Source organism: Vicugna pacos, chromosome 6 (assembly GCF_048564905.1).
Source record: "Vicugna pacos chromosome 6, VicPac4, whole genome shotgun sequence".
Taxonomy (NCBI): Eukaryota; Metazoa; Chordata; class Mammalia; order Artiodactyla; family Camelidae; genus Vicugna; species Vicugna pacos.
The window spans coordinates 21,953,007-21,972,761 of NC_132992.1; the positions used below are offsets into that span (position 1 = coordinate 21,953,007).

Here is a 19,755-nt window from a genome sequence, read left to right on the forward strand (position 1 = left end):
ATCAGTATTTCAATATAAAAAGGGCTCTTTCAGTATTGTTAGCAGCAAAGTCTATAAATATTCATGTTATAACTGACTAAAAATGAACTTCACAGGACTACATAAAATTCAAAAATATACAGCTGATAATTACTTGGTATTAATAGTTTGGACACTAACTTTAGAAGTAAAAGGTAAAGGAGATATGATAACATCACGGTTATGAAGAAAATTTTCTTCAGCTAATATTTTGGGGATACTAGAGGAGACTTCCCCCTGTTGTTCTCGCCACTTCAGTATATTCTCTGCCAGTTCTTCTGTCTCAGTCACCAAAATATCCATCTTTGCTAAAGCCATGCTCTATAACATTTGAAAGAAGGGAAAAATAGGAGAGAAATCACATCTGACACTAACACATCATCATTATGTCACAAATAGCTATGATACCAAAAGTTAACAACTGATCTTTTCCAGCCCCTTAATCAAAGGCTCCTTAAAATTGCAAGCTCCTGCTTCTCACACACATGCTCTTGTTCTTTGTGAGTTCGTCTCTCCTTTTTCTTCAATGAATACCTCAATGCAGATGACACTCAATGTATATTGCCAAACCCAATCTCCTTCCTAAAATTCAGCCCCACATTTCAGGTTGTCGGAAATCTCCATCTGGTTGCACATTCAGTATGTTAAACTCGATTTAACTGCAGTTCAACAAACCATGATTGACCGTTTACTATCTGTGCAAGACATGTCAAAAAACTCATTCGCTTCTTGAACCTCTTGATCGTACTCATCCTCAAGTCACCAAGGCTAGAAACTTCATTACCTTGGATGTGTCTCTTGTCCAAATAGTAGCCTCGTGCTAGGAATCTGACCTCCAAAATCTAAAACTCTACATATCCCTTTTTATTCTTATCTTTTAAATCTTTTCTCTGAATAATTGTTTCTCTGCCTTTGGTTCCTCTGCCTGGTCCTCTAACCCACAGCTTATCAAACTTAAATGTGCACAGGAATCACCTGAGGAACTTGTTAAACTGTAGATTCAGATTCTGAAGGTCTAAGGTGAATAAAGTCTGCAATTCTGCATTTCTAACAAGCTTCCAGGTGACAATGATGCTCTGCCCATACTTTGAGTGGCAAGGCTCCATCTACTCTATTTAATATTTTCTCTAGGACTAAGGTACAGTTCTGACCAAGTCACCCCTCTGTGTCTTTCTCTAAAAAACAAAATGAAACAAAACATTCACTGGCTCCCCAGTATGCAAAGTCTTAACTTCTTAGTCTGGTTTTTAAGGCATTCCATAAACTAACCACAAGTTAATCTCCCTTTCAATACTTAAAGCATCAGCCAAAGTGACGTACCACTCTTCCCTCAAACAACCTGTGCACTTTAATTTTCATGTCCTTCCTCACATTGCTGCTTTCATCTGAAATATTCTTTCTGATCACATCCAAATTTCACCAATCCGTAAAGATTCAGCTTGCTACTAACTCCTGTGTAAACCTTTTTTGAAGTTTTCCTACCTTCCATCCTATTCCCAATCTCCCTAAAGTGAAAGCAATCCCCCTTTTCTGTGCTCAATAGCACTTCTTTATAATTCTCTGCTGTACTCATGCAAACACAATAACATATAGTAGTAAGTATTTATACTCTCCCTTACCAAACCTTGAGAATTTGGGCAGGCATTGGTCATATCTCTTTATCTCTCATGATACTTATAGTCCCTTGCACAATTAACATGTATTTATTAAATACTGAAATAAAACAATGTAAAATTACTTCTAAAGAAAAATGATGTAAAAAAAGAAAAGGTATCTTGATTTATAAAAATAATTTGCTTATAATATTAACCATCAAAAAGTTAAACAAGGAGATTACACATTTGAGATTCCAGTATAAAAGAACTAGAGACAGTTAAAAGCACTGTGAAAGGAGTTGATGAAGTACTGAAATGCTATTGGTAATACTCACCATTTTTTTTAGATTTGCATCTAAATGAGGGATATTTCTAATTGTTTCAAGATGGTTTTCTAATCTCTCAATGAAAGTTACTGCCAATTCCAATAAATGTACCATGTATCTGAAGAAGGGAGAAAAAGGTCAACTATTATTTTTTAGTTTAGTTATTTTGTGTTCTTTTTTCCCCTTTAATTATGGCATTTAACATGAAATAAGAGAACTACAATCTATGCAATGAGCCATTAATAATCTTCCTGCATTCATGGAAATATCAGTGATAAAAAAGGTCCTCTTTCATTTTAAGCAGGAGTTAACTTGTCCAAAGAGAAAAACAGAAAGAGACAATACTAATCATATCTGGAATGTAACCTAATGTTAGTCAATGTTAACAATGTTCTCATGTAAGTTAAAAAAAATTTCTCTAGGTAAAACCTTATTCCATTGCAATGTACTCATTCTTAGTGAAGGGTGAAGACAATTAGGATAAATGTACTTTACTGAAATAGCCTACACATGAAACTACTTTGAATCTCTGTTTACAAAATGCTTTAAAATCATTACTCAGTTCTTCTGATAGGTATAATGTATAATATACACATTAATGGTATTTTACTATACTGAATAGATGCTAAATACATCCACAAGAATGAGATTTGTATATGTATTATTTTACTACATGATAAAAGATCTGACACTTAAGAGAAAATAGTGATTTGCTCAGGATTAGTTAAGTGCTGGTAGAGAAAGTTAGCAAACAGATCCCCAGATACCTGCTTTTTAATTTTATTATTATTTATTATAAATAATAACCTACATCTTCAATTTGATACTTGCCATACTCCTATGAGAAAGAGGGCAATCAAAAGCATCCCCATTCGGTGGATTGGGAAACTAAGGCAAAAACTTAAATCACCTGCCCAAGGCTTTGAAGCGTACAAACAGCAGAGATCAGAATTGTTTTTTTCCTCCTTTTAGTTAACATTGTTTTCATCTGTCCCTGCTTAAACTCTCTCAACAGAATTTATATATATAGGCAACATTAATGCAACAATAAATTTAAGTCACAGAAAATCATCTATATATAATAAAAATCATTTTGACCCACCCTACTATATGATCTAATTTCTTTCATTAAAGTCATTATTTATAATTCCCAAGACATAATGGCAAAAGGAATGCCTTTCTCTTCAACATACCTATAGTTCTTTAAAAAGTAGAGGATTTTCTTTCTGATTTAACGTATCAGCATTAATAATGTTAACAGATACAATCACTCATACACTGTTAAATGAATTATGCTATGAAATAACTGTTAGTCTAAACAAAAATTACCCTCAGAAAACATACGTAACTGTTAATATCTACTTTTTAGTCTAACCTGTGATAAACAGCTTCAATAGGCAAGTTTTCTTGGCACATGGGTTTCAACAGTCTTTGCCTGAGGGACCGCTTCTCTTTGAGGACCGCTTCCAAATGATTATTCATGCTTTGCAGAGTATGACACTTCTGAGCTACACAAACCAGAAACAGTAGAGTTAGCAATAAGACAAGTACAATCTGAAATCACTAATACTGTCAATGCCAAAAATTAATTCTTCCATTTCCCTCCTAAATATCTCCCCTTTGCTTTCTTTTTAAAAAAAAGTTTTATTGAAGTATAGTCAGCTTACAATGTTGTGTCAATTTCTGGTGTATAGCCCCTTTGCTATCTTTAATACCAACAGTGGTTTCATTTTCAATTATTTTCTCTTACTTTTCCAACTGACAACGAAATCTAGTGCTAAATTCTTCATATTTTTCAATTCCACTCCTAGTTCAGTTTTTTATAGCCAGAGCTGTATTCTTCACATAAAGTCTCTTTTCCCATCTCTGCCTCTAATATTCTATATGAATATTAAAAAAACAAATATTTATCTTAAAAGCTACTTTTGAGTATCTCAATATTTTCTCTACAATTGAGTATCTCAATTGGTAATGGCTACCAATTGCCTCTTTTAAATTTTTATTTGGAAGAACTTGCAAACTTACAGAAAAGTTTCAATACTAGTTTATTGATTAAACTCGCACATACATTTCATCTAGACTCACTAACTGTTAACATCTGGCTACACCTTATTTCTTTCCCCTCTTTATCTACACACCCAGACATATATTTTTGCTGACTAATTTGAGAGTAAGTTGCAGACATCAAGACCTTTTACCCCTAAAATTTCAGCATGTATTTCCCAAAATAGAAACATTCACTTACATAACTATAAGTATCACATTCAGATAATTTAACATTGGTAAAATACTACCAATATTTAATACAGCCCATATTGAAACATCACCAAATATCCCAATAATGTCCTTTATAGGAAAAAATCTTCAAAGCAAATACGCAATCCATGACTACACTTGTGGTCACATCCCTTTAGCTGTCCAATCCCTTTAGCATCCTTTAATCTGCAAAGTTCCTCGACCACCTTTGTCTTTTAAGCTCTACTGACTTTGAGGAGCTCCCACCTTGGTCATTCTTTATACTACTTGCCCTGTAAGCCAAAGGGACTTCTACTTGAGCACACAAATAAGACTTTGTTAGCTTTAGGGCAATACCTGGAAAAACTTTCATGATTTTACAGCCTGGTGCCTATTTAAAGTAATTTAAGAAAAAGTTGAAATTCCAGTGATTACCTATTTAACTAAAGCACTTACCCAGAAAAGAAGGATGGACAACATCTGCTGTATCTTTTTCTAGTCTTAGGAGTTCAATTTCCAGGTTTTTCTACATTTGGAACAAAAATAACAGTTAGCTCATGCAGAAAGAAGGTTGAAGTAACACTTAAACTTTGATAAAAACAGACAATCTTATTCCAGGAATATTTAAGGAAAGCAGGAGGATGATTTGTGCTGAGAGCCCAGGGGATTTACTGAAGCTTTTCATTTTGGTGTGCAAGCCCCTTGGTGCTACTGCTACTACTCCTAACTACTACTATGACCATTACTACTATTATTAACAACTGTAAAGAAACACATATACAGCTATGTGCTAGACACTGTTCTACGGGCAGGAGAATTGCTGTTGGAACCAATTAAGATTTTCTTCCTGTACTAGAAGTAGAAAGTAAAAACTCCAACATAATTTACCTGATAGATTTCAGCTTGAATATCTGTGATCTGCTGTAGTCTGGAGAAGTTCACAAAGCAAGAATCTGATTTCTTAGATATATTTAACATATCCTATTGGTAAGTGAACAGAGAAAGCAGCAGCATATTAGAAAAAGTTTGTGTGCATTAGAGCAGATTGCCTGTGGGTCCAAAATATGAGGATATATTATATCCTGCCCCTGAAACATGAAATAGAACAGTAGCAATGTGTATGTCCTGTTTGTAAAACCTCCACTATCACAAATCCCTTGCCCAAATATTTAAAAGATAAGAAAAACATTTTGTACTATTTCCTAAAATACAATGCACAATAGATATGCATTACTGATAGCTTACCAGAAAATTCTAAGGTTTGAGGTTGCTGGAGAATCATTCTACACAAATGACTAAGATTTAGTCTCTCAGACCTTCCTGGTGCTAAAATCAAACACTTCCCAGGCCGTGGGATCATTCGCCTGATTCATTAAATGACCTCTGTGGACTGCAAGTCATTTATACCATCTCTTTCCACATTCTCACCCTCTTGGATAAAGGAATGTTTTGTCCATGCATTATTCTTCTTCTAAAAAGCCTACTCCCACCTTCTTTTTATCTTTTCATTCTGTTATACTGCTATCTTAAATTGCAGGTTATCTCAGAATAAGAATCTTATCTTGTTCATCCCTTGGCTTCATCCATAATTTCTTGTATCCTCTTCTTCTTTTCTAGAATGTTTCCAACATGAAGAATTTCAGACATCATATAGTCCAGGGGTTGGGAAGCTATAGCCTACAAACTAAATGCAGCCCATTGACTGTTTTTGTATAGCTTAAGGGCTAAGAATGGTTTTTACATTTTTTGTTGAAGGAAAAAAATCAAAAGAAAAATTTTCTGACACATGAAAAATTACATGAAATTCAAATTTCAAGGTCCAGAAATAAAGTTTTATTGAAACTCAACTTCTCTTGCTCATTTACTCATTATCTCATGTTATTTTCACACTGCCGTAGCTTAACTGTGACCTTATGGACTGGAAAGTCTCAAATACTTTCTCTCTGGCCCTTCATAGCAAAAGTTTGCTGACTGAAGATAATCACTTTTATAAACATTTATTGAGTTAGGCAGTGGAAGATTCAAGGATGAATGAAACAAGCTCTCTGCCCTTAACAAGCTCATGATGGATGGGAGGGAAAAGGCATTCCCGCTGGAAAGAACCAGACATTATAAATGCTCAATAACTGTCAGCTAGTACTAACATATACATGAGAACAAGGGGAAGATGACTCTGGAAATATAGTTTCCTACATAATTATGGAAGATCTTAACAGCTACGATAAGCAACCATAATGCAGAAAATGAGAGCAACTCAAAGTTTTCTGATGAAGTATATAATAATATAACACATATTTTAGAAATAGAATTGGGGTTAGTATGGAAAATAAACTTAATGGGGCTGCGGGGAGGAAGAAATGGGGAGTGACTGCATAATGAATATGGGGCTTCCACTGGGGATAGCAAAAAAAAAAGCTGTGAAAATAGTTTCACAACAGTGTGACAAACAAAACCTACTCTGGTAACTAACCAACAACATCAAAAAAACAAGCAAATAGCTAGTGGAGGTAGACTGGAGGTTAGATATTTAGACAGGTGGCTGCTACAGAATTCCAAGTGAGGAGATAAGAATGTGAACTAGGTCAGTAGCAGTTAAAAAGGAAGGGCAGAGCTATTAGTCCCTGGGAAGATGGAATTCATAAGTCCTAGTTGATACGGGAAGTGAGGGATAAAGTCAGGTCAATACTGACTTCCAGGGACTCTGCCTCAGGTGACTCAACAGATAGTTATGCCATTCACACAACACAAGATATTTCACTAATGGCAAAACTGAGGATTGTGGAGGCTAAGTATTAGCTCCACTTTACAATGCCAATGCATATCAGGACTGAAATGAGAATACATCTAATCTGCATTTCCATCATACCAATTTGATTCTTTTACTTTTCTTTCTGCTCTCTCTTAGGTAGAAGGTAAACGTAAATAAAACATTTTCCATTACTCATTGTAATCTACTCACTCTCTGGTCCCTCTCCATCCCTACATGTTTATACACTAATACAACTAATTGCACACATGCAAATTAGTAAATTCTTGGGTTCATCAACAGGGTAATGGAGATAAGCCAAGAACATGCAAAAGAAATCAGAGAGAAAACAAGAATTTTCAAGACAGGGAGCCAAAGAGGAGGAAAGAAAAAGCAGCCAAACTCCTCTAGTAAATAGAAATTTGAATTACTTGAGAATTATGACTCAGCCCTACACCTTAAAAAAGGGGGTGAAAAAAAGCAAGGATTGGGGAATACTGGAGTCTTTACTGTTGACGACTGCCATTATATATTATATTATATACTTTACATGCCACTGGGAGTCTGTTTAGAGTATTTGTTTACTCTGCTGCTAGAAGATGAAATCCAAAATCTTTATGTTTAACATAAAAATCCTGATAACACTGTGTGAGATATGTATATATAAACTTGTATCTATAGGCATGCTTTCTTCTTTTTTGTCCTTTCCTGTTCATACTAAATTCTAGCTGGGGGACACTAAAAGGGAGGCAGTATAGCAGAGGCTCGTTTTAAAACGGGGGAAGAGGGTACAGAGAAGCGCAGTATACAGACTGAGAAAATAGATTGTGTATGTGTGGTAACCTTTCTTTTTATTTTATTAGAAAATAGATTCTGAGGGGTTTGGGGAAGGTCCAGATCCTTATCTTATGAACTGCTAGTAGACGGACTTTGATCAAGACACTGTGACTCACTTAAGCTTGCTGGAATAATATCAAGGACGTAAGGCCACTAAAGCACTTCTAGGTCATAAGTGAAAGCAGTATCCCATGTTATCCTACAGACAGTTAACCCCACCTTTCTTTCACTAAATCACCCTCCAATGGATAGATCAAAACAGAACAAAGCTCAACAAGCTACACTGTCTAGAAGAGTTGCATCATATCACAATTTTAACCCTCACTCTTAATTTTTAATGTACATAGGATGATGCACACTTAAGGGATAGACTGTTTAAGGGGATCATATAATACATCATTTTGAAAGAATTAATGATAAATCTCTCTAATAAAAATAGGTTTTTATAAGTAAAGTTTGCTTAAAGTAAAATCTCATGCTACAAATCTGCAGTTTCCTTATTGGGTCTAACTGTGCAGTAAGATTGTAAGATGGTCTTAAGGAGCTATGGATTGGCAGATGTTACCGGTAGGCAAATCAGGTTAACTATCTAATTAGTGTTACTTGAAGGACACTAGAAAGATCCTCCCCAAAACAACCACCAGCCCAATAAACAGCTCACCATCAACGTCTAAAATTCTCTCACCAGAGACTCAAATCCTTGGTCTAGGTGTTTATATATTCTACCAATATGTTATAGAGGGTTACGTCCCAAACATCTTATAGTATGAATTTACCAAATTACTTTGTTACAGAACTGGATGATACAAGTAAAGGTACTAGGCAATTTGGCAGGAAGAAAACACAGAAGTGAGGAAGGTAAGAACTGGGGGTGCTGTGGCTGGTTTTACTTTGCCTATTTTCCAAGGCATTCTTTACTACTCCTTGTTTTCTCCCGAACTCCATTAGGTCTAGTTAGTAGGTCTTCAAGTAATCTAGAAGAGTTCTCCAACGGAAGTTTCAAGATAATGTCACAGTATCATGCATCACAGTTTATCTTAGAGATAATACTACATTATGTATCAGTAAAGGGAGAGCTCTGGGATCTAACTCTACCAGTTGAGTAATCTTGGATACATTTTTTTTTGTCTCCTTAGGTCTTAGTTTCTTCATCTTAAAATTACATAAGTAGATAGTAGAATTCTCTAATGATTCTTCTAAGTATAAAAAGTTGTGCAATTTCCATAAATATTCCATCATGTGCATATTGCTAATCTCTGCAGATCATTTAACCTTCTACTTTTCTCAGTTTCCTTTTTAGTGAAATTCCTCAACTCCCTCGTTATCTCAAAATTTCTTTCCCTTCTCTCAATCCCACTTTCCCCATTCCTTTATCATGTTTGTCATTTCTATTTCATTATTTCCTCACATCTTCAATTTCTCCCTTCCTTGGCTCGTTCCCTTTGGCTATGAACATGCTCTTCCTGCCGAACCTAAAAACTACCAGCCCTTTGGCTAGTCTTACTCTTTTCTCTTCAAAATTAATCCCTTCCTCCATTCATGTTCCAAGGTCTTTCGGCTCTTTTTCGACAATATATTTTTTTTCCGGCCTTTAAATATGCGTGCTTTCCCCCGCCGCCCAGTGATGTTTCTTGTAATGTTTCAATATTTCACACAAACGAGCCTTGTTTGGGAACGTAAGTTTTAACTACCGTACCTGTATTTCCCCACCACACCACCCAATACAATCTAGAAGCGGTATCATCACTGGATGAAAACAAGCAGGGAGACATCAGTCTTTATTATTTCCCACGAACTGACCTGGGATAACTCGTCTGAAAACTCTTGAAACACCATCTGTTCAGAGCCCCGCTTATGCAGAACCCACTGAGGACCAGTCACTTTTGCTGCCTGCAAGGAGTTCCACCTGCCTCGACCCTAGTACAGCCCCCAGCCAGCACCCTCACACCCACTCCCGCAGCCAGCCGCACCAACTCACAGCCATCTTCTGTCGCCACGGTGTGCACCCCCTTATTGACGCCATCGCCCCCACACACCTGAGTGACCACCCCTGAAGCCACGAAATGGCCCAGCAGCAGCCCGGCAGCGTTAGGCGCGGACGCTGGGTCCCAGGGGTTCTCCGCAGCCATGGCTGGAAGCCACCTTCTCCGATGGCGCGGAGAGTGAGTGGAACGCTCCGCGCGGCTCGATGACGTCACAGGGCGTTTCCGCCCGGGCGGAAGCTCAGGGAGCGCATCCCCGGCGAGCGCGGGTCCGGAGTTTTCCTTTGTACAGCCGGCTGTAAGCTGAAGGGTAGAAGGCGAGTTCGAGGATCCCAGATCCTCCCTAAGCAACTAGCGGCTTCTAGCCTGGGCCTGGTGTTCTTCCCTTTCTTCCTTGCCACCCTTGGGCTGTCCCGCAAGATCCAGGCATTGGCAGGAGGTGACAGCTGGGGCTTGAGACCCAGCCGGGAGGCCGATGGGGAGGCTGGGTGCCTGGACCCAGCGGTGACAGCCGCGCTTCCTTCCCGCAGGGACCTGAACCGCGGCGCTAGGATGGGAAACAGTGCCCTCCGCGCTCATGTGGAAACCGCGCAGAAAACTGGTGTTTTTCAGCTTAAGGACCGTGGGCTGACCGAGGTGAGACTGGGAGGGACCTGACTAGAGAGTTTTAAGGGAGAGGGACGGCGGGCGGTGAAGTTATTAGGTAAGGGACTCTCCGCGCTGTGAACCCCTTTCTTCAGTTCCCCTCAGAGTTGCAGAAGCTGACAAGCAATCTCAGGACCATCGACTTGTCCAACAACAAGATCGAGAGTCTCCCGCCCATGATTATAGGGAAGTTCACTCTGCTGAAGAGCCTCTCCTTGAACAACAACAAACTGAGTATGGCTTTTGCATCTGGGAATCTTTTGCTAGTGCTCAGCTATTAAGAAGGGTGGTTTTTCTTTTGGAATAGAATGTGGATTATGATTATAATGCTATAAAACTGGTTTTCAAATAAATGTATCAGAATCTTTAAAAAAAAGGTGGTTATTTTCTTACAAGCTGATTTTTGTTGTTGTTATGAAACCGTTCAGAAGCTCAAGATGTAAGAGAATATTAGAATCCTAGAAGCTTTCTATCTCTTGTAATTACATCTGTAAGCCTCCTCTGGTAGTGTAAAGATTGGTACTTGGTTAATTTGGATTTGAAAGAGACCATCTTTGGGATGTAATGTAAGCAGCTAATTTTTCTGCTAATTTGAAAGGGAGGATGGGATGGAAAGGAGAGGGCCTTTCAAATCCCACAAAATTGCTGTACAGTGGCCTCTTCACAAAGGGAGCCCTTTATATACATGGTGCTTTCCTGCATTTTGATGGCACCCTCACCTTCTGAAGACTATGTTGGTAAAAATACAGTACTTAAAAATGGCACAACATATGAAATGCCTATGTATATTAACAAGAGGCATAGCAGGCTGCTATATAGTTTTTATTAAGTTCATCAAAGGTGTTTTTCAGCTATATTGGATTCAGGTTTTTAAATTTTTCTTTGCCAGCTGTTCTTCCTGATGAGTTATGCAATCTGAAAAAACTAGAGACACTAAGCCTAAACAACAATCATTTGAGAGAGCTGCCATCTACCTTTGGGCAACTGTCCGCCCTTAAGACCCTGAGCCTCTCTGGGAACCAGCTTCGAGCACTACCACCACAACTTTGTAGTCTGCGGCACCTGGATGTACTGGATCTCTCTAAGAACCAGATTCGGAGCATCCCTGATGCAGTGGGGGAGCTTCAGGTCATTGAACTCAACCTCAACCAGAACCAGGTCTAGAACTTAAGGATTTTTTTCCTACATCATATATGTGGGTTTATGTTCTCCTAAATTACTTGTTGTTCTCTAAACTATAATCATGGAGCGGGGTATCAGAGGCTAGGAGAGAGGTGTATTCTATGGGCTGGACTAATTTCAAGGCCAAAGTGTTATGAAGTTAGTTGAGACACTGGTATGTTTGTTGTGTAGGTGTTTTTTGGAGGGTGGGATGGGTAACAGGGTGAGGTAATTTCAGATGTTAAAATATTATCTCACAAATTTTGAGTTTACAGATCCTCCTCAAATAATCTAGCAAGAAGCTATATCAGGAAGGTAAGAGTGGAAAAGAGGCTTAAACTCATACATTCTCAGGATTGGACATCAACGTTAATTCAGTTGTCCTTTTTCTGACATTTTTGTCAAGTCTGTGTCCTGCTTTTGCTGAAAAACTGTCAGTGATGGGATTTTTGGAGATAGCCCATTTCATTGCTGGAGAGCTTTAATTTTAATATTTGAAATTTGTTTCCATAACTTCAGAAGCTCTTTGGTTAATATGTATCTAACTGGAGAAACAAACTTTGATCTGGACATAAGGCATAAATGATGAAACATTAATCATAGTGAGTCAAGGTGATCTTGTTTTTCTAGTGTCTATGCTTCTAGATCTGCAGAGTCTATTACAGTAGCTACTAGTCACATGGCATTAAAATTCATTTGAATTAATTAAAAAACCCAGTTCCTCAGTTACCACTAGCCACATTTCAAGTGCCCAATAGCTATATGTGGCTGGTGGCTGCCATATTTGGTAGAACAGATACAGAACATTCCAATCATTACATAAGTTTTATTAGACAAAACTGTTCTAGATTGTTGTGATCTTACATTACGATGAAATTCAGTCTTTGAGGAGATTGGCCTTATATTTTCCTTAAGGTGGATATTGTATGTTCTTGAGCTTTTTGAAAAAAAAATTCAGAAAAATTTCTGAATATTTGAGAAAAAATATTGTTAAACTAGTTGAATAATCATTTCACTCACCTATGCTGCCTCAAATGGTTTCCAGATTTTAGTATCAGAATAACTGGGAGAGCTTGTTAAGAGATCACTGGGCTCCCACCTTCATTGTTTCTGATTCTGTAGGTCTGGTGTAGGGTCTGAGAATTTGCATGTCTAACAGGGCCCCAGGTAATGGCCTGAGATGATACCAGGCAGGGTACATATAACTTGGTGACTTGGAGCACTTATAAAGGCCAGAAGATGTGAATGAGTCAAAGATAATTGCTTGGTATTGAGCTCAAGGACCTAAAAGAATGGTGCTATTGAGAATGGACATGCTGAGTAGGTTGTGATAGTGAAACATCCAAAGTGTTTTACTAAAAACTGGAGATACAGGAATGGAATAGAGGTGAACAGATATGAATGTAGATAGATAACAGAAGTGACAGCTTTAAGAATGAATGAGCTTTGTAGGAGAAAGTTTAGAAAGATTGAATACTAAGTATTAGAAACTGCTGCTTGAAAAATGTCCATAGAAACAAGAAGGGAAAGCAGAAATCAGGAGTGATTCAAAAGATAGGAAGAGAAACACAGTACATAAGTACAAGAAGTGGGAGTTTCAAGGAGAGGATAGAAAGTACAGTCAAATGCAACAAGGAATGATGGCAATGAATCCTGACTTTGGTAGTAAAGCAACAAGGAATGATGGCAATGAATCCTGACTTTGGTAGTAAAGTGGCTGGCATCTATGTACACATAAAAGATTGGCAGTAAATGTCTAAAATGTTTACAGTGATGGATTATAGGTAAACTTGTGTGATTCTCACACTTTCTATAATGAACAGTGCTTTTATTATCAGAAAATTTTGCTTCCAAAAAGCCACTGGTGACCTTCAAAAAGCATCCCCCCCCCCAAAAAAAAATAAGTGGAGGAGTAGTAACAGAAGCTGGATAACAAGAGGTTTCTGGAATGAGTGGGTAGTGAGAAAATGGAGGCGGTAAAAGAAAGAACTAGGACAAATGGTCAAATAAAGATTTTTGTTTTAATTTAGAAAAAAAAGCATTATAATGTTTATGCTTTTCCATTATCCTTTTTAAAATTGTTGTGCAATAGATATCTCAGATCTCAGTGAAGATATCTTGCTGTCCTCGCCTTAAAGTTCTTCGTCTGGAGGAGAACTGTCTTGAGCTTAGTATGCTTCCACAGAGCATCCTCAGTGACTCCCAGATCTGTCTGCTTGCTGTGGAAGGCAACCTTTTTGAAATAAAGAAACTTCGAGAACTGGAAGGCTATGATAAGGTTTGTATTAGTATAATTCTGCATTTTCAATCACTGCAAAGAAAAGAAAGGTGAAGTAACCCACGTGAATGTTTATAGCTACAGGATATATGTATAATCCTGTTTATATCAGTATTTTATATATAGTTTATATCAGTATTTGTTCCCCATTTTGGAGGTGGGTTCTGAGAATCAGCCAAATGGTATTACGCCAAGATGATTTTTTCTCTAGACAGCTTATTTGTAAAGCATCTTTATCTTTTGAAAGGGAAAAAACCCTACAAAACCATGTGCTTTAAATTTGAGTTTAGAATAGGTGGATTTTGTAGGAAATAAAGGACCATATCCAATAAAAACCTAAAGGAAAAAAAATCATATAAAACCCTGAATAACCGATAGGTTTATTAGTTACTCATGACAAAGTAACACATACATTCTTTCATGATTTTTAGTACATGGAGAGGTTCACAGCCACCAAGAAGAAGTTTGCATGATGCTCTCCAGGAGTGTGGGAACCTTATAGGACCCTGACTTGGAACCTGTCACAACCTGGCTGAATCAAAGACTCCTGTTGTCAAGGATACCTGCAGTACTCCAGGAGATTGTATTTCACTCAGTGATCTCTTTCCTTTCCAGGGCTCATCTCAAATAAGCTAAAAGGAATCGAGAGACAGGAGGTCTTCCATTTTGAGTCATGGCTAGGGCAAAGGACAATGCTGATCTTCAAAACCATCATTAGTTTGGCTTTAAGGAACCCAGTAGCTAGCTGCTGTTTTTATACAGGGAGGGGATGCTGCCTGGTACCAGAATAGCTCCACTACAGCTTGAAATTTCGTGTTTCAATGTATAAGCTTTCATAAAGTCAGTTGCCGTTCCACCTCTGTGTTGACATTTCATATTTTTATGAAATTCAAGAAATTCATGAGAAGCTTCTATGGTTAATCTAAAGGTTTATGATTTTATTCCAGTCCGTCAGTTCAACTGCAATGTTTATACTTGGAATTTAGGATGTACATAAATATATGACTGTCTTGATTAAAAGTGTACTTTGTCAGAGAAGCAACAACACAATACTAAGATGTTCCCCCAAGGCTGCAGTAGCAAATTTTTATTTTTACTATTGCAGGTGCCTTATTGATAGAGGGCTCTGAAGAGCTAAAACTGTATATGCAAAACTTGTGAGATACAAAGGTTTTAATAATCAAGATTTTCCTGAAACTTTGTTAGAAACAATGTCTTTATTTCTGGTGATCTATTTCCCTTTTTGTATTTAAAACTCTAATAATTAAGTTACCTATAAAAAAAACTACTGCTACAATATTTTATAACTATCTATGTTTATCAAATTTATTCTCTGAATGAGAGGATATACTAAATAAAGATTTTTAAATGAACTTTGGCTGGAAGAAATGTTAATACTTTAAAGAAAGAAGACAGGAGAACTTTAACCTGTAAATGGCCCTTTGTTTGAAAGTAAACTGATTAGGAAGAAATGTTTCATGGTCTTGTTCAGGTTGTAAGAGTACTGAAATGCCTTCATGTGACTGATAAACATTTTTGTGGCCCTGAAATCATGCTTATTAAGAGAAACTGAAGGTATAAAGGTAGATGATTTCAGATATTGACATGAACATTTAGAAATCTAGCACTCTGTTGTTTTCTGAAGTTTTGTTTTAGCCAAGGGGCTACTATTTATCATGTATGGTTAGTTCTCATTTTACAAACCTAGTTTAACCATGAACTCAAGAGCCCCCAGGAACATAGTGTTTATATGAAAAAAGCCTCTCTTGCCTTAAATCTGGTCTAGGGATTCTTTTTTCCCATGTTATTCTCTGTTTCTCAATTTGGGAGGGATGGGGGTGCCAGTTTATCATTATCAATTGAGGTTTGTTTTTTAATAAACTTTATTTAATCTTATTGATCTGTTGAACAATGAACATTTCTCTAAATATTCTGTCAGTTCTTATCATTAATACATCAGAACTTACAAATCAAACAACTTAAATGTCCCAGCTCTTTAACTATTAATTGGAGTTTCAAAAATCCCCACCTTTATGAGAATCAGTGACTGCTGACTTCAGTCACTTTTACAATTTGGACCCAGCCTTATTTCCAGTTACCCTCTGGCTCTCATTTGCCAGTCCAGTCATATGAAATTATTCTACTCCTTAAACCTAGAGTGCAATGTCTCTCTCCTTTACTTGTATTTACATTGTTTGCTCAGTCAGCAATGCCCTCTCTTACTAACAGGCTCCTTCCCTATGTCTAAGTCTCTTCTTGAGAAGTCTAAGCCGAATTAACAGCTCCATCTGTTAACAGTAGCATATTCTATATTCATCTCTCTCTTGCTAGACTGAGCTACTTGAGGGCAGGGACTAAATGAAGTCCCAAAGACACAGAACACAAGTATTTAGACTTAAATATGAGCTAACAAAGTGGACTAACTTGTGGTCTGGAGAACAAGATTCTAGTGTCACCAGCCCTAACTCACCTACCTTCTTTTAGAGCTCGGCTGGAAGTCTGTAGTATACTGAGTAAGATCATGGGCCTTGGAGTCAGAAAGATCCTGGTTTGAATCCAAAGTTCATCATTCACTATCTTTATGAATTTGAACAATTTACTCTCATCTGTAACATAAGGAATACCTCCTACCTCTCAGATATATTATGAGGATTTGGTGAAAAGATACATAAAATAATTTGGCACAGTGCCCATGACAGAGTACGCACTCAATAAACGGTGCCATTTATTTCACCTGTAAGACATTAAAATAGAATTTAGCAAGCCGTACAGAAACGGAAGGCTTGGAGCAAACACTATATTAATAGGGTGAAAAACAAATGACTAAAGAATAAGGAGTTTGAATATCAACCTTAGGAATATAATTATGATTAGGAATGTAATTGAGATAACATAGAATTTTAGTAAGAGGGTAACCTAAAGAATAGCATTTAATGGGTATAGCTCAGTGGTAGAGCGTGTGTTTAGTGTGTATGCGAGGTCCTAGGTTCAATCCCCAGTACCTCCATTAAATAAAGAAAGAAACCTAATTACCCACCCCCTCAAAATAAAATAGGTGGAAGAACAGCATTTAAAGAAACGAATTCTAAGTGCAATTGAGTACAAGATGTCTGGGAAGTAAAAGTTTAAGGGGCGAGTCATAATCCACACATGACATGAAAAGATCTAGAGTTGAAGTGTGGTTCTAACAGAACAGGCACAACTACAGGGGATAAAGATCATTGTCATTATGAGACTGGAAACTTGAAGAGGGAGCTTATTGTTAAAAAAAAATTAAGTTCAGTGGAGGATACGTATTTTAACTCCTTAATTATAGGTCAGTTTTATGCTCAAGGTCATAAAACTAGTAAATGACTGAATCAAAATTTGAAACCAGATGGTCAGACTCTAGAGCTTGTGCTAACCACTTCAGTTACTACTTTCAAAAGTAACAGAAACAAGTTTCCAGATAATGTTATAGGAGAAAATTAGAGAAAGCTTTAAGTCAACAGCTTCTATTTCTAGTGTAATATGAACCTAATTTCTATGTTCTCACTCCTCTTTTCTCAGTCACAGAAGCTTTGAAAAAGTTTGTAACCTGGGATCCAAGGATGGGCTTTCAAGACCCACTTAAGTGTGATTTATGTGTGTGTGTTTGCGTGTCCATTTCCCTGAGGAGAGAGGCTATGTTGTCTTTCATCAGATTCCCAGAGATCTTTGACCCAAAAAGAGTGCCACTCTAGAGAGAATAGTAGTATCATTTAGTAAGCTCTTCTTTTGCTGGGCATTACTCTTAAGAGCTTTATATGCATTACCACGTTGAGTCTTCACAACAATTCTATGAGGTAGGAATCAGTAATCTCTATTTACACACAAGGAACTGAGGCACAGAAATGGACTTACAGTACTTAGCTAGCAAGTGGCAGAGCTATAGTGTAAATCCAGACAATTTGGTGCCTTAAACACTTCTAACCAATTATACTGTTGGAGCAGAATATTGTATCCTCAGAACTACTTTCTTTAGCCATAACAGTGTTAAATTTTTTTTTAGTGCTTTTAGGAGGGCATTTAAGTACAGAATAGACCCCAGTGTTTTTTGTATCTTATTTTATACATTTACTACCACCTGCCAAACTACTTCTTTTGGAATGAGACATTTCTACTACTGAGGGCCTAACTAAATCTCACTTTAAGTATTTTCCTTTTAAGCCTTTGAAAGTTCTCCAGTAAGTGGGCTGTAGTTTTCATTCTTAAACATTATCCTTTCAGTTGCTAGTGTATTTAAGCTCAAATGAATAAAAGATTAGTAATGATTAAAATGAACCTCATAACAAATCACTGAAGGGAAAAGTCCTGTTAGTATTTCCAACAAAAATGGGAAAGGTACTAAAGGCAGCTCTTCATTGGAGTACTTTTTGATTTATGGATCTTTGCTTTATTCAGTTTGTCAAATAAGAGCTGATGAAATTACTGATCCCTATCCCGCCCTCCCCCCCAAAGTAGTAACAGAAGTACATTGCCTATTTGAAAGAACAATTCCATTAGTTAGTTACAAAATTTAACTGTAAGGATCAAACAGTGGTTATTCGTCAAACCAATCCACATTAATAGCTTTGAAGTGTGCAGAAGTTAGTTTTTAAATAAAGGTGACAAACACTAGATTCTTGTAACACTCTTCAGGACCTAAATAAATGTGATTCTGGAAGTTCAATACAAAAGGCTAAGAGAATGATAGTGCAATCATCAATAGGTAAACCAAAGGCATAATTTTCTAATCATTTTTAAACAGAATAAATTCTAGTTTTTTTAAAAAAGTCTAAAGCTACATAAAACTCAAAGCAACTTAACTATCTTCTACCTGAGATCAAGTTTCTTTTCTCCTATCTAAACATAATTCTTGGCATTGAGGTAAATCTGAATTCACGTGATATACCTTGTCAAACTTTTTCAAAAAATTTTAAGCCCTGCCTTAGAGAGAAATTCTCATGTTATATATACATATTTACATATTTTTTTCTTCAAAGACTAACAGCAAATTTGTGAGGTTAACAGGCCTGAAATGGGACTATACTACTACTAATACGAAAATAAACAGCCATTCATTTATACCACGTGTTCCTATATGGTGCAATATGAAATGGGATCATAGATCTATATACATATATGAATCACCAAGCGTTCAGAAATTAAGCTCACTTTGAGAAAACTCATTCTATTTTCCTTTGGAGCAGAGGTTGCAAAGTTGTGATGTATAACAAAAATATTGTCTATAAAAGCTCCAAAACCAAGCATTAGCCTAAATTGGCAATAACTGCAACTTAAATACTAACTAAACCCAATAGATGTTCACTGTGGTCATGCAACTTTTTGCTTTATGGTCTGCAGGTTTTACTGAGGTAACAACCTCTTTATCTCTTGCCTCTCCTCCTTGTGCTTGCCCCCACCACCCCCAGCTTCCTTTTACATAGCTGTCTTTGGCAATGCTTGCAAATCTTGAAAGCAGAAGAATCTGCTAAAGTAAATGGAGAGGATGAAAAACAATACTATATATGATAACTGAATACCAATCTAAGAGTATGAACTGAGAAAGAAAATACTCTAGTATTTTCCAAGACTAAGCAGCAGTCTACCCTCAAGGGAAAAAGAGAAAATTTAAAAAACAGGGGGAGGCTGTTACTCTTAGATCTTCTTCCATACCACCTCTCGATTAGAATAATGTGGAACCAACATTTCAAACTCTGGAAAGGTAATGACTTTGAAGGAGGAGCTAGGGAAATGAATAAATGATAAAGCAGTACAGCAGCAGCTTTAGCTGTCAATGAGTTTCTTTGCTCTGGCATTGGCAATGTCAATACGATCTTTGTTGGTGTCGGCCTGAAAAAAAGAGGAAGATATCAGCATTACTTCACAAGGTAAGTTACTCTAATAAACATTAAATTTCATATGCTTAGAG

At 37.0% G+C, this 19,755-nt stretch overlaps 3 protein-coding genes across 8 annotated transcripts in view; 1 reads left to right on the forward strand and 2 right to left on the reverse strand.

The window, feature by feature from the left end:
- Positions 1-102: 102 nt before the first annotated feature.
- Positions 103-9,947, reverse strand: HAUS2 (HAUS augmin like complex subunit 2). Of its 2 annotated transcripts, none has more exons than XM_006201704.4 (6): positions 9,794-9,947; positions 5,063-5,155; positions 4,631-4,700; positions 3,315-3,447; positions 1,949-2,057; positions 103-339 (listed from the first exon to the last, which is right to left on the reverse strand). In XM_006201704.4, exons 1-6 carry the CDS (start codon positions 9,884-9,886, stop codon positions 130-132), a joined length of 708 nt encoding a protein of 235 aa, XP_006201766.1. In that variant the 5' UTR covers positions 9,887-9,947; the 3' UTR covers positions 103-129. The 2 variants fall into 2 exon arrangements, with proteins under 2 accessions (XP_006201766.1, XP_015092665.1); XM_015237179.3 differs by having other exon boundaries at positions 9,736-9,861.
- Positions 9,860-15,198, forward strand: LRRC57 (leucine rich repeat containing 57). 4 transcript variants are annotated; one of them, XM_015237177.3, is made up of 6 exons: positions 9,865-10,037; positions 10,270-10,375; positions 10,480-10,618; positions 11,274-11,542; positions 13,638-13,823; positions 14,255-15,198. In XM_015237177.3, exons 1-6 carry the CDS (start codon positions 9,946-9,948, stop codon positions 14,294-14,296), a joined length of 834 nt encoding a protein of 277 aa, XP_015092663.2. In that variant the 5' UTR covers positions 9,865-9,945; the 3' UTR covers positions 14,297-15,198. The 4 variants fall into 4 exon arrangements, with proteins under 4 accessions (XP_031528753.2, XP_015092663.2, XP_031528754.1 ...); XM_031672893.2 differs by lacking the exon at positions 14,255-15,198 and having other exon boundaries at positions 9,860-10,037; positions 13,638-13,877; XM_031672894.2 differs by lacking the exon at positions 14,255-15,198 and having other exon boundaries at positions 9,910-10,056; positions 13,638-13,877.
- A 1,318-nt stretch (positions 15,199-16,516) lies between these two features.
- SNAP23 (synaptosome associated protein 23) overlaps positions 16,517-19,755 on the reverse strand; it is a 39,219-nt gene continuing 35,980 nt past the window's right edge. For both annotated transcript variants that reach the window (XM_072962603.1, XM_006201699.3), the window contains exon 8: positions 16,517-19,676. In XM_072962603.1, the coding sequence (XP_072818704.1) occupies positions 19,611-19,676 (66 nt within the window). In that variant the 3' untranslated portion in view covers positions 16,517-19,610. The remainder of the gene's footprint in view (positions 19,677-19,755) is intronic.